The sequence below is a fragment of the Nomascus leucogenys genome, chromosome 10, assembly GCF_006542625.1.
Source record: "Nomascus leucogenys isolate Asia chromosome 10, Asia_NLE_v1, whole genome shotgun sequence".
NCBI lineage: Eukaryota > Metazoa > Chordata > Mammalia > Primates > Hylobatidae > Nomascus > Nomascus leucogenys.
In genome coordinates this window covers 3,741,702-3,755,569 of record NC_044390.1, presented here as the reverse complement: position 1 = coordinate 3,755,569, position 13,868 = coordinate 3,741,702, and the positions used below count along the sequence as shown (strand labels likewise).

Here is a 13,868-nt window from a genome sequence, read left to right as displayed (position 1 = left end):
GGATTTCTTGAGGCCAAAAGTTAGAGACTACCCTGGCCAACATAGCAAGACCCCATCTCTATTTAAAAAAATATACATATATATGTCTTCTCTTGGGCTCCACCCAAGAGCAACCTGGAACTAAGTTATTAGGGAACGAACTGTTCCACTTTGCTGTGAGGCAATAGATGTGGAAATTCCCTGACGAGGGGCTCTGTCCTCATACTTCCTGTGGAGCTTATTGTCGTAAGAGTATCTGTCATCCTACTAATGTGCATCAAAAGGAGACCAACGGGGCTGAGGCCGTGTCAGCACGATGGACCCCAAAGAGACCACCCTCCTGTGTCTTGGTGAGTTTCAGAGTAAAAGTGGGTTAGAGGGGAAGATAGGGAAATCCCAAAATAATCAGGGTGTCTCTTAACAGTGTGACTAGGAGATTTTAGTGGCTGCCAAGGAGATTCTGATCTCCTTAGTGGAAAGGCCGTCTTTGTCAATATATCTATAACTTTGTCTCTACCCAAGCCCAAGCTAGCCTGTGGGGCTCAAGGCTTAATATTTTTATTAAACCTATCGTGTGTTATCTGGGATTCACGATGGTTCCAAGGTTCCTATCAAGGAGAGACTTAGAGGCTGGCATCTGAAAGGTAAAAATAAAGAATGAGCCTCAAAACTGGGATTGTTATGGAAGGAAAACATGATTGAACCCCATATAGAAATATGGTTACTAGTATTTTGTTGAAGATTTTTGCATTTATGTTCAACAAAGATATTATCCCGAAGTTTTCTGTTTTTGTTGTATCTCTGCCACATTTTGTTATCAGGATGATGTTGGCCTCATAGAATGAGTTGGGGAGGAGTCCCTCCTCCTGGATTTTTTTCAATAGTTTCAGTAGGAATATTACTAGCTCTTCTTGGCCAGGTGCAGTGGCTCACGCCTGTAATCCCAGCACTTTGGGAGGCCGAGGCGGGCGGATCATGAGGCCAGGAGATCAAAACCATCCTGGCTAACACGGTGAAACACTGTCTCTACTAAAAATACAAAAAAATTAGCCAGGTGTGGTGGCAGGTGCCTGTAGTCCCAGCTACTCAGGAGGCTGAGGCAGGAGAATGGCATGAACCTGGGAGGTGGAGCTTGCAGTGAGCCAAGATCATGCCACTGCTCTCCAGGCTGAGCAACAGAGCGAGACTCTGTCTCAAAAAAAAAAAAAAAAAAAAATACTAGCTCTTCTTTTTATATCTGGTGGGATTGAGCTGTGAATCCATCTGGTACTGGTCTTTTTCTGGTCTGTCATTACAGAGGGTGATTTGTCATAAAGGTTGGAAATGGAAGCTTGATTTTTCATAAATCTCTCTCTTCCAGTGCTCTGTTTGGGCCAGAGGATTCAGGCACAGGAAGGTAAGTGTCCTGTAAATCTCTCCCAGCCCCTTTAGACCCTCTTAGAAGCTCTAGGATAAAGAAATTGAGGAATAGCCTGAAACACAGATTGTTATTTTAGTCCCCATTCTAGCTGTTTCTGCTGTGCTTCTCTTGCATAATTTCTAGCTCACTTTGTTATCTCCAAACCCTTCAGACTCATTAACACTCAGGCCTGGATTTATAGTTAGTCCTTGCCTGTGTTAGACTGTCCATGAAGGATCTGTAATTTACTGAATGCTCAAAACTGCAAGAATAAGGAAGTCAGGAGTCATCTGCCCAACATCTTTCCTTATGCTGATTCTATTTTGTTTTAGCAACTACTTCCTCCCGTCACTTCATTTTAAAGGACGCTGCCATAGTCTAACTCTACTGAACACTCTAGCATTCTATAGTACTACTGCAGTACTAAGCACGAAGTAGTCTTAGTGTACTACTGAATATTCTGCCACCCCAACTACTACTGCCTTAGCCTCCTAGTGGGTGTGAGCCCCATATCCATCCATGTCTTCTCTCTTCCAGCTCCTTCTAATGCCGGAATTATTTGTGTGTTGAACAATATTCATTCTTCCTATCCATGAGCATGGAATGTCTTTCCATTTGTTTGTGTCGTCTGTGATTTCTTTGAGCAGTGTTTTGTAGTTATCCTTGCAGAGATCTTTCACCTCCCTGGTTAGCTGTATTCCCAGGTACTTTATTCTTTTTGTGATAATTGTGAATGGATTCTGTTCTTGATTTGGCTCTCAGCTTAGATGTTTTTGGTGTACAGGAATGCTACTGATTTTTGTATATTGATTTTGCATCCTGGAACTTTGCCAAAGTTGTTTATCAGATTAAGAAGTATTTGGGCAGAGACTGTGGTTTTCTAGGTATAGAATCATATCATCTGCAAACAGGGATAGTTTGACTTCCTTTCTTCCTCTTTGGATGCCTTTGATTTCTTTCTCTTGCCTGATTGCTCTGGCTAGGACCTCCAGTACTATGTTGAACAGAAGTAGTGAGAGACGGCAGCCACGTCTTGTGCCAGTTTTCAAGGGGAATACTTCCAGCTTTTGCCCATTCAGTATGATGCTGACTGTGAGTTTGTCATACATCATTCTGATTATTTTGAAATATGTTTCTTCAATGCCTAGTTTGTCAAGGTTTTTTAGCATAAAGGGATGTTTAATTTTTCAAAAGTTCTATTGAGATAATTATGTGGTGGGGCGGGGGGGTTGTTCTGTTTATGTGATGAATCACATTTAAGATTCATGTATATTGGCCGGGCGCGGTGGCTCATGCCTGTAATTACAGCACTTTGGGAGGCCGAGGAGGGCGGATCACGAGGTCAGGAGATTGAGGCCATCCTGGATAACACGGTGAAACCCCGTCTCTACTAAAAACACAAAAAGTTAGCTGGGCGTGGTGGCGGGTGCCTGTAGTCTCAGCTACTTGGGAGGCTGAGGCAGGAGAATGGCGTGAACCCGGGAGGCGGAGCTTGCAGTGAGCGGAGATCGTGCCACTGCACTCCAGCCTGGGCGACGAGCGAGACTCCGTCTCAAATAAATAAATATAAATAAATAAATAGAAGCATGAATGAAGCCCCCAGGCTCCTTGCTTCTTCCCCAGATCATGGGCAGCAGAACCCTTGCCATGGCAGTGGCAGAGGGGCTGTCAGTTGCCTCTGGGAGCCACTCCGCAGGGAAACACGAAGCCACCACCAGTGAGTATGCTGAGGGCAGGGCAGCTGCTCTACAGTCCCGAGCTGGGGGCTGTGCCTGGTAAAGTGGGGGTGGGGCTCACAGGGAAGAGAGACTGGACTCCTCTCTGTCTGATGGCTGTGGCATAATGACCAGGCCCCCACACATGGAAAAGAATTCTGGAAACCCAAAAAGCCAGTTTGTCCCCACCACGGACTCCTTGGATTGCGTTTCAAATTTCTCCTCAATTTCGATGAGCTTCCCGGCCATCCAGATTCTGAATTCTATATTCCTCATTTCATTCATCTCAATGTAGCTAAGAAACAGATTTCCGGGGGACTATCGAGTTGCCAGAGTTCTTGCGTTGATTTTTTTTTCTTTTTTTTTCTTTTTTGTGACAGAGTCTTACTCCATCGCCCCAGCTGGAGTGCAGTGGCGTGATCTCAGCTCACTGCTGCAACCTTCACCTCCCAGGTTCAAGCGATTCTCCTGTCTCAGCCTCCCGAGTAGCTGGGATTACAGGTGTGTGCCACCACACCCAGCTAATTTTTGTATGTTTAGTAGAGCCCGGGTTTTGTCACGTTGGTCAGGCTGGTCTTGAGCTCTTGATCTCCGGTGATCCACCCACCTTGGCCTCCCAAAGTGCTGGGATTACAGGTGTGAGCCACCGCGCCCGGGCTTGGTGTTGATTCTTTCTCTTGTGTGAGGGCTGGTGTTCCTTTAACTGTGATGTCAGTTGAGTACAGTCACTTGGCTTCATTTCTGGGTGTTTTCAGATGCCAGGACTCTGCACAAAGTCTTTATTTGTGGCTGGATTTTTCCCTTCGTTGTATACTGGCAAAATATTTCAGTGTTGTATTTTGAAGTGTGATCCAGTAGGTGGCACTTAAAAGGGGTGGCCAGCATACAGGATCTTAGCCACAAGCCTCTTTTGTAGTTTCGTTTTGTTTTCTGTTTTGTTTTTTGACACAGGGTCTTGCTCTGTCGCCCAGGCTGGAGCGCAGTGGCACAATCTCGGCTCACTGCAGCCTCTACCTATCAGGCTAAGTGATTCTCCTGCCTCAGCCTCCTGAGTAGCTGGGACTACAAGCACACGCCACCATAAAGAGAAAATTTTTGTAATTTTTTTCTTTTTTTTTTTTGTAGAGATGGGGTTTCACCATGTTTACCAGGCTGGTCTCAAACTCCTGGGCCCGAGCGATCTGCCTGCCTTGGCTCTCTAACTCTTCTATTTGGACAACGTCGGCAGTAGTGCTCTGTGGTTGTGGGGAGGGGTGACTCCCTCACCTGGTCCATTCTTGGGCCTTGGAGGAGCCTCCTACAGTCACTGGCTCTGCACCCACCGTTTCCTTTGTTAGGATTGTTCTGCCCACGGGGCTCCCTCAGGCAGGGCATGGTGGGCAGACAGGCTGTACCCTTCCCCAGCCAGCCCTATGGAGGGAGGAGCACCGCGCTCCTCCGCAAGCTGATGGAATCAGGTGTTTCAGCCCCTCTGAGCGTTCTGAGTATGAGGGCTTCTCACGGCTCGGTCACCAGCTAACATGGTGAGTCCTTCTCAGCAAAGGTGGTTGCAGCCACCTGATCTGCCATCTCAGTGCTTCCCAGGGGAACACAGAGCTGCGGGACACGGTGGCTCACACCTGTAATCCCAGCACTTTGGGAGAACGAGGCGGGCAGATCACGAAGTCAGGAGACTGAGACCATCCTGGATAACATGGTGAAACCCCGTCTCTACTAAAAATACAAAAAAAAATTAGCAGGGCGTGGCGGCAGGCACCTGTAGTCCCAGCTACTCGGGAGGCTGAGGCAGAAGAATGGCGTGAACCCGGGAGGCAGAGCTTGCAGTGAGCCGAGATCATGCCACTGCCCTCCAGCCTGGGCAACAAAGTGAGACTTCATCTCAAAAAAAAAAAAAAAAAAAAAGAACGAAAAGAAAAGAAAAACACAGAGCTGCACACCCCACAGAGTTGAGGCAGAAGGGGGTCTGCAGTGCTGGAAGACCCAGCAAGCCTGGCCCCTCTGGCTGCAAGTGGCAGGGGTGGGTGGGGTCACTCACTTCACCATCTGGGTGCTTTCCAGGGAAGCATGGAGCCACGGCCCCCAGCAGAGTTCAGGCAGAAGCTGGGCCACTGTGCTGGAAACTGGCCTTGAGCCTTGTGGAGTGAGGGCAGGTGCCTGTGGCCTCTGCTGGGGCTGTGGTAATGGCACTGGACTGCTCTGGGGTCAAGGCCTGTGGAGGTCCCCATGGCTTCAGTGTTGCCTCTGCAGAAACCCCAGTTGCAGCTGGGTGCAGTGGCTCACGCTTGTAATCCCAGCACTTTGGGAGGCCGAGGCAGGTAAGATCACTTGAAGTGAGGAGTTCAAGACCAGCCTGGCCAACATGGTGAAACCCCGTTTCCACTAAAAATACAAAAATTATCCAGGCATGGTGGTGGGCACCTGTAATCCCAGCTACTCAGAAGGCTGAGGCAGGGGAATTGCTTGAACCCGGGAGGCAGAGGTTGCAGTGAGCTGAGATTGTACCACTGCACTGCAGCCTGGGCAACAAAGCGATACTCTGTCTTGAAAAATAATAACAATAAAAAATAAAGATGGCAACCACAGACACTGGAGACTACTAGACGGGGAGGAAGAAAGGGGGTTGAAAAACTGCCTATTGGGTACTATGCTCAGTACCTGGGTGACAGGATCAATTGTACCCCAAACCTCAGCATCATAAATTATTTAAAATTTTCTCTTTTTTTAATTTTTTTTTTTTTTATTGATTCAGGAGTCTCACTCTGTCGCCCAGGCTGGAGTGCAGTGGTGTGATCTCGGCTCACTGCAAGCTCCGCCTCCCAGGTTCACGTCATTCTCCTGCCCCAATCTCCTGAGTAGCTGAGACCACAGGCGCCCGCCACCACGCCCAGCTAATTTTTTGTATTTTCAGTAGAGATGGGGTTTCACCGTGTTAGCCAGCATGGTCTCGATACCCTGACGTCGTGATCCACCCGCCTCGGCCTCCCAAAGTGCTGGGAATACAGGCGTGAGCCACTGCGCCCGGCCTAAATTTTTCTTTAAATAAAGAATGATAGATTCTTCACACCCTAATGTATTTTTACTTCCCCCACAGAGAAGGAAAGGAATAGCTTCCCAATGGCCAGCCACCTCAGTCTGGGCTTTATTTTCTTCCAGGGGACTCTCCCATGCCTTTCATATCTGCCAAATCAAGTCCTGTGATTCCCTTGGGTGGATCTGTGAAAATCGAGTGCCAGGCCATTCGTGAAGCATACCTGACCCAGCTGATGATTCTAAAAAACTCCACGTACCAAGAGATAGGCAGAAGACTGAAGTTTTGGAATGAGACCAATCCTGACTTCATCGTTAACCACATGGATGCAAACAAGGCAGGGCGCTATCAGTGCCAATATAGGATAGGGCACTACAGGTTCCGGTACAGTGACACCCTGGAGCTGGTAGTGACAGGTAAGGAGACATCCAGGGTCCACAGCCCTGGAGCGATTTTTTTATTATTTTTAACAGAGTATTTTTCAAGAAGTTTTAGATTTCCAAACAAAAAAAAAATTGATGATTGCTTCAGAGAGTTCTCAGCTATCTGGCACCCCACTTCTCCCGGAGTTAACATCTTACATTAGTGTGGCACATTTCTTACCATTAATGAACAAATATCGACACATTCTCAGCTAGAGTCTATAGCTTATCTACATTTTTGTAGTTTTTACCTGATAGTCTTTCTCTGTTCCAGGATCCCAGTCAAGATTTCACATTGCGGCTGGGCGTGGTGGCTCACGCCTGTAATCCCAGCACTTAGGAAAGCCCACGCAGGTGGATTACCCGAGGTCAGGAGTTCAAGACCAGCCTGGCCAACATGGTGAATTCCCCGTCTCTACTGAAAATGCAGCAATCATTGGGCGCGGTGGCTCACGCCTGTAATCTCAGCACTTTTGGTGGCTGAGGCAGGTGGATCAACTGAGGTCAGGAGTTCGAGAACAGCCTGGGCAACACAGTGAAACCTCGTCTCTACTAAAAATGGAAAAAATTGGCCGGGCATGGTGGCACATGCCTGTAATCCCAGCTACTCGGGAGGCTGAGGTGGGAGAATCACTTGAACACAGGAGGCAGAGGTTGCAGTGAGCCGAGATCACGCCACTGCACTCCAGTCTGGGCGACAGAGCGAGACTCTGTCTCACACACACACACACACAAAGATTTCACATTGCATTCAGGTGTCATGTATCTTTTTTTTTTTTTTTTGAGATGAAGTCTCGCCCTGTCGCTCAGGCTGGAGTGCAGTGGTGCGATCTCGGCTCACTGCAAGCTCCGCCTCCCGGGTTCCTGCCATTCTCCTGCCTCAGCCTCCCGAGTAGCTGGGACTACAGGCGCCCACCACCACGCCCGGCTAATTTTTTGTATTTTTAGTAGAGACGGGGTTTCACCGTGTTAGCCAGGATGGTCTTGATCTCCTGACCTCGTGATCCACCCGCCTCGGCCTCCCAAAGTGCTGGGATTACAGGTGTGAGCCACCGCACCCAGCAGGTGTCACGTATCTTTAGGTTTGTCTTGGCTGTCACAGCTTCTCAGATGTTGCTGGTTTTCCATGACCTTGTCAGTTTTCAGAGTAGTGGTCCATTATTTTCAAGGAAACTCCCACTACTGGAAATTGTCCGACGTTTTCCTCATGACCAGACTGAGTTATGGGTTATTGCAGGGAAGACCACAGAAGCAAAGTGCCATTTCATCGCCTCATAGCAAAGGTTTAAACTGTCCATGGGAATATGACTGTGGATGTTGAGCTGGCTGTTGTTGAAAGCCTGGCTGAAGTAGTAACTGTGGCCACGCACCATGGCTCGTGCCTGTAATTCCAGCACTTTGGGAGCCCGGGCGCTGTGGCTCACGCCTGTAATCCCAGCACTTTGAGAGGCCGAGAGGGGCAGATCACTTAAGCCCAGGAGACCAGCCTGGGCAACATAGTAAGACTCCATCTGTACAAAAAAATCAAAAAATTAGCTGGGCATGGTGGCACCCACCTTGAGAGGCTGAGATGGTAGGATCACTTGAGCCTGGGAGGTCAAGGCTGCAGTGAGCCATGATTATGCCACTGCCCTCAGCCTGGGTGACAGAGTGAGACCCTCTCTAAAATAAATAAATAAATTTTTAAAAAGAAAAAAGAGGCCGGGCACTGTGGTTCACACCTGTAATCCCAGCACTTTGGGAGGCTGTGACAGGCGGATCACCTGAGGTCAGGGATTCAAGACCAGCCTGACCAACATGGCGAAACCTCATCTCTACTAAAAATACAAAAATTAGCTGGGCGTGGTGGCAGGTGCCTGTAATCCCAGCTACTCGGGAGGCTGAGGCAAGAGACTCACTTGAACCTCGGAGGTGGAGGTTGCAGTGAGATGAGATTGTGCCACTGCACTGCAGCCTCAGTGACAGAGTGAGACTCCATCTCAAAAAACAATAATAGGCCGGGTGCAGTGGCTCATGCCTGTAATCCCAGCACTTTGGGAGGCCAAGGTGGGCAGATCACCTGAGGTCAGGAGTTCGAGACCAGCTTGACCAACATGGAGAGACCCTGTCTCTACTAAAAATACAAAAATTAGCTGGGCATGTTGGTATGCACCTGTAATCCCAGCTTTTCGGGAGGCTGAGGCAGGAGAATCGCTTGAACCCAGGAGGCGGAGGTTGCAGTGAGCTGAGATCGCGCCACTGCACTCCAGCTTGGGCAACAAGAGCGAAACTCCGTCTCAAAAAAATATATAATAACAATAAGAAGAAGAAGAAAAGAATAAAGGAGAAAAGGTCTTGCTAATAGCTCACTCTTTTCTCCCTTAGGCTTGTATGGCAAACCCTTCCTCTCTGCGGATCGGGGTCTGGTGTTGATGCCGGGAGAGAATATTTCCCTCACGTGCAGCTCAGCACACATCCCATTTGATAGATTTTCACTGGCCAAGGAGGGAGAACTTTCTCTGCCACGGCACCAAAGTGGGGAACACCCGGCCAACTTCTCTTTGGGTCCTGTGGGCCTCAATGTCTCAGGGATTTACAGGTGCTACGGTTGGCACCACAGGAGCCCCTACCTGTGGTCCTTCCCCAGTAACGCCCTGGAGCTTGCAGTCACAGGTAGGTACCGCCCAGTCCAGCCCTGTGTCTGGGTTGGCTGTCCAGGGCCTTGTCACTGGGCAGGAATAGGAAGAGGTGCACTGAGAGTAAAGTGAAGAGAGGCAAAGACTCACCCACTCCAGGACAGGGGAGAGAGAACGGCTTCCCCACCACGCTTTCCACGTTCACTTCCTCGCTAGAGCTCTACAGACAGTGTTCATTGAAAACTTCTGGTCTATGGAGAAAAGAAGGGCTAACTCATTTTGTTTTATTTTATTTTATATTTTATTAATTATATTTTCCGGGATGGAGTCTTGCTCATTCCCCAAGGCTGGAGTGCAGTGGCACCATCTCGACTCACTGCAACCCTCACCTCCTGGGTTCAAGCAATTCTCCTGCCTCAGCCTCCTGAGTAGCTGGGACCACACAGACAGGGTTTCACCATATTGGCCAGGCTGGTCTTGAATTCCCGACCTTGTGATCCACCCGCCTCAGCCTCCCAAAGTGCTGGGATTACAGGCGTGAGCCACCGCGCCCGGCCAAGAAGGGCTAACTTTTAGAGTCACATGTTTATGGGCTGTGTTGAGACAGTAGATACCAGGCTCAACCTTGGCAAGCACACCTCTCCTTTCCAGTTGCAGCTGGAAATCCTTGAACTCGCCGACAGTACTAGAATCCACCATGAGTGATCAAATGGGGACTGAGGGGTCATAGGAAAGACTTTTAAAACCTCTATCATGAGCCCCATTTTTATTTTATTCATTTATTTATTTTGAGACAGAATCTCGTTCTGTTGCCCAGGCTGGAGTGCAGTGGTGCAATCTCTGCTCACACTGCAACCTCCACCTCCCAGGTTGAAGCAATTTTCATGCATCAGCCTCCTAAGTAACTGGGACCAGAGGCGTGCACCACCGCACCAGGCTACTTTGTGTATTTTTAGTAGAGACGGAGTTTTGCCATGTTGCCCAGGCTAGTCTCAAACTCCTGGCCTCAAGTGATCTGTCTGCCTCGGCCTCACAAAGTGCTGGGATTACAGGTGTGAGCCACCTCACGTGGTGGTGAAGACTCTAAAGGCTCTTCTCAGACCAGCCTTTGTCCTGAAGTTCACATGCCTGTGTCCAGTTGCCTCCCCAGCATCTTTTCAGGAGTTCCACGGACTCGCCCCTTCATTATCCAGGGTTAAGCTGCAGATATTCTTTTCTTTTTTTGAGACAGTCTCGCTCTGTCGCCCAGGCTGGAGTGCAGTGGCGCAGTCTCGGCTCACTGCAACCTCCATCTCCCGGGTTCACGCCATTCTCCTGCCTCAGCCTCCCGAGTAGCTGGGACTACAGGTGCCCGCCACCACGCCCAGCTAATTTTTTGTATTTTTAGTAGACACAGTGTTTCACCGTGTTAGCCAGGATGGTCTCGATCTTCTGACCTCAGGATCTACCCGCCTCGGCCTCCCAAAGTGCTGGGATTACAGGCGTGAGCCACCGTGCCTGGCCAAGCTGCAGATATTCTTATTAGGATTCCACCTTGTTCTGGTGTTGTTGTAGAGATATGATTAGATATTTAGTGAAATCACCAAGTGAGGAGAGAATGAAAACACAACCTGCCTGCCCGGGCATGGTGGCAGGAGCCTGTAATCCCAGCTACTCAGGAGGCTGAGGCAGGAGAATCACTTGAACCCAGGAGGCAGCCGTTGCAGTGAGCCAAGATCGTGCCATTGCACTCCAGCCTGGGTGACAAAACGAGACTCCATCTCAAGAAAAAAAAAAAAAAACTGCTGGGCACGTGGCTCACGCCTGTAATCCGAGCACATTGGGAGGCCGAGGCGGCTGGATCACCTGAGGTCGGGAGTTCGAGACCAGCCTGGCCAACATGGTGAAACCCCATCTCTGCTAAAAATACAAAAATTAGCCAGGCGTGGTGGTGGTGGTCGGCACCTGTAATCCCAGCTACTTGGGAGGCTGAGGCAAGAGAATCACTTGACCGGGGAATTGGAGGTTGCAGTGAGCCAAGATCGTGCCACTGCACTCCAGTGTGGGCAACAGAGTGAGACTCCATCTCAAAAAAAAGAAAAAAAAAAACCACACAACCTGCCCATAATCACCTCCTTCCCAGTTTATGGAACTTCCCTGGGAAGTACAGTTCCTTGCCCGTGGACACAGTCTTGCTGACTGATCAGTGTGGTGCTGGCGAAGCGTGAGCTCATTGAGGGGATGCCTGAGGGAGTCACATTTTGGCAAGCGAACAGGGAAATGAGCTCCCGTTTCAGGGCTCTGGGGTTGGGATGGAATGGAACACAACCACCAACCATTCGTCTCCTTGAATTGTGTCTCCAGACTCCATAAACCAAGATTACACGACGCAGAACTTGATCCGCATGGCCGTGGCAGGACTGGTCCTCGTGACTCTCTTGGCCATACTGGTTGAAAATTGGCACAGCCATAAGGCACTGAACAAGGAAGCTTCGGCAGATGTGGCTGAAACGAGCTGGAACCAACAGATGTGTCAGCCAGGATTGACCTTTGCACGAACACCAAGTGTCTGCAAGTAAACACCTGGAGGTGAAGGCAGAGAGGAGTCGGGACTGTGGAGTCCAACAAAGCTACTTGAAGGACACAAGAGAGAAAAGTGCACTAAGAAGCTTGAATCTACTTTCTTTTGTTTTTTTTTTTTTTTTTTTTTTTTGAGACAGAGTGTCGCTCTGTCACCCAGACTGGAGTGCAATGGAGCAATCTCAGCTCATTGAACTCTCAGGTTCAAGTGATTCTTGTGCCTCAGCCTCCCAAGTAGCTGGAATTACAGGCACATACAACCGCACCTGGCTAATTTTTGTATTTTTAGTAGAGATGGGGTTTCACCGTGTTGGCCAGGCTGGTCTCCAACTCCTGACCTCAAGTGATCCACCCACCTTGGCCTCCCAAAGTGCTGAGACTACAGGCGTGAGCCACCACACCTGGCCAGATACATTTTCTTTTTTTTTTTTTTTCTGAGGCAGAGTCTCGCTCTGTCGCCCAGGCTGGAGTGCAGTGGCGCGATCTCAGCTCACTGCAAGCTCCGCCTCCCGGGTTCACGCCATTCTCCTGCCTCAGCCTCCCGAGTACCTGGGACTATAGGCGCCCGCCACCACGCCCGGCTAATTTTTTGTATTTTTAGTAGAGACGGGGTTTCACTGTATTAGCCAGGATGGCCTCGATCTCCTGACCTCATGATCCACCCGCCTCGGCCTCCCAAAGTGCTGGGACTACAAGCGTGTGCCACCGCGCCCGGCCAGATGCATTTTCAAACCAATCAAATGGTGTTTTCTTATGCAGGACTGATCGATTTGCACCCACCTTTCTGAACATCAGTTATGGTTTTCCATCTTATCTGTCTTCTGATTTTTTATATCCCGTTTAATTTCTTCCTTCATTGTTCTTCTCTTTTTTTTATTTTATTTATTTTTATTTTTATTTGAGACAGAGTCTCACTCTGTTGCCCAGGCTAGAGTGCAGTGGCACGATCTCGGCTCACTGCAACCTCTGCCTCCCGGGTTCAAGCGATTCTCCTGCCTCAGCCTCCCGAGTAGCTGGGACTACAGGCGCCTGCCACCACACCCAGCTAATTTTTGTTGTATTTTTTAGTACAGACGGGGTTTCACTGTGTTAGCCAGGATGGTCTCACTCTCCTGACCTTGTGATCTGCCCACCTCAGCCTCCCAAAGTGCTGGGATTACAGGCATGAGCTACCGCGCCTGGCCAACCGTGACACATTTTAAAATGTCGCATGTCTCGAATACACTTATTAAAATAGCTCAAATGAGAATCTCTATTGGGTTATCTCAGCACTTTGAGCTACTTAGTCTATTGGTTTATCTCTTTGTATTCATCATGAGGTCTAAAAAACACACAATATTGAACGTATTTATTGAAAATTATGAATAAACTGACAAATGAAATGTTAGTGATTGGGCTAGATTAAATAAACGGAAAGTGGCCGGGCGTGGTGGCTCACGTTTGTAATCCCAGCACTTTGGGAGGCCGAGGCGGGCAGATCACCTGAGGTCAGGAGTTCAAAACCAGCCTGACCAACATGGAGAAACCCCGTCTCTACTAAAAATACAAAATTAGCCAGGTGTGGTAGTGCATGCCTGTAATCCCAGCTACTTGAGAGGCTGAGGCAGGAGAATCACTTGAACCTGGGAGTTGGAGGTTGCAGTGAGCAAAGATTGTGCCATTGCACTCCAGCCTAGGCAACAAGAGCAAAACTCTGTCTCAAATAGATAAATAAATAAATAAGGCCGGGCGTGTTGGCTCACACCTGTAATCCCAGCACTTTGGGAGGCAAAGGCAGGTGGATCACGAGGTCAGGAGATCGAGACCATCCTGGCTAACACGGTGAAACCCCGTCTCTACTAAAAAATACAAAACATTAGCCAGGCGTGGTGGCAGACGCCTGTAGTCCCAGCTACTCCAGAGGCTGAGGCAGGAGAATGGCATGAACCTGGGAGGCGGAGCTTGCAATCAGCTGAGATCACGCCACTGCACTCCAGCCTGGGCCACAGAGTGAGACTCCATCTCAAAAGTAAACAAATAAATAAATAAATAAATAAAGGGAAAGTGCACCAATTTTGGATGAAGGGGGATGAGGGACTTTATGTCGGGTCCAGGACTTGTATTACAGAGACACAATGGGGCTGGATTCCCAGGGATGGATAAGATTAAACT

The 13,868-nt window shown here is 49.0% G+C and overlaps 1 protein-coding gene across 8 annotated transcripts; it reads left to right on the top strand.

Annotated features, from left to right (window-relative positions):
- The first annotated feature begins 240 nt into the window (after positions 1-240).
- Positions 241-12,003, top strand: FCAR (Fc fragment of IgA receptor). 8 transcript variants are annotated; one of them, XM_030821813.1, is made up of 5 exons: positions 241-329; positions 1,340-1,375; positions 6,247-6,537; positions 8,908-9,195; positions 11,502-12,003. In XM_030821813.1, the coding sequence occupies exons 1-5, from the start codon at positions 296-298 to the stop codon at positions 11,714-11,716; spliced, it is 864 nt and encodes a 287-aa protein (XP_030677673.1). In that variant the 5' UTR covers positions 241-295; the 3' UTR covers positions 11,717-12,003. The 8 variants fall into 8 exon arrangements, with proteins under 8 accessions (XP_030677673.1, XP_030677675.1, XP_030677679.1 ...); XM_030821815.1 differs by having other exon boundaries at positions 291-329; positions 8,908-9,129; positions 11,502-11,743; XM_030821819.1 differs by lacking the exon at positions 8,908-9,195 and having other exon boundaries at positions 291-329; positions 11,502-11,743.
- Positions 12,004-13,868: the final 1,865 nt, after the last annotated feature.

Coding starts and splice junctions, on each gene's coding strand:
- FCAR (XM_030821813.1), top strand. CDS start 296: ATGGACCCCAAAGAGACCACCCTCCTGTGTCTTG. Junction 330..1,339: donor GACCACCCTCCTGTGTCTTG/GTGAGTTTCAGA, acceptor TCTCTCTTCCAG/TGCTCTGTTTGGGCCAGAGG. Junction 1,376..6,246: donor GAGGATTCAGGCACAGGAAG/GTAAGTGTCCTG, acceptor ATTTTCTTCCAG/GGGACTCTCCCATGCCTTTC.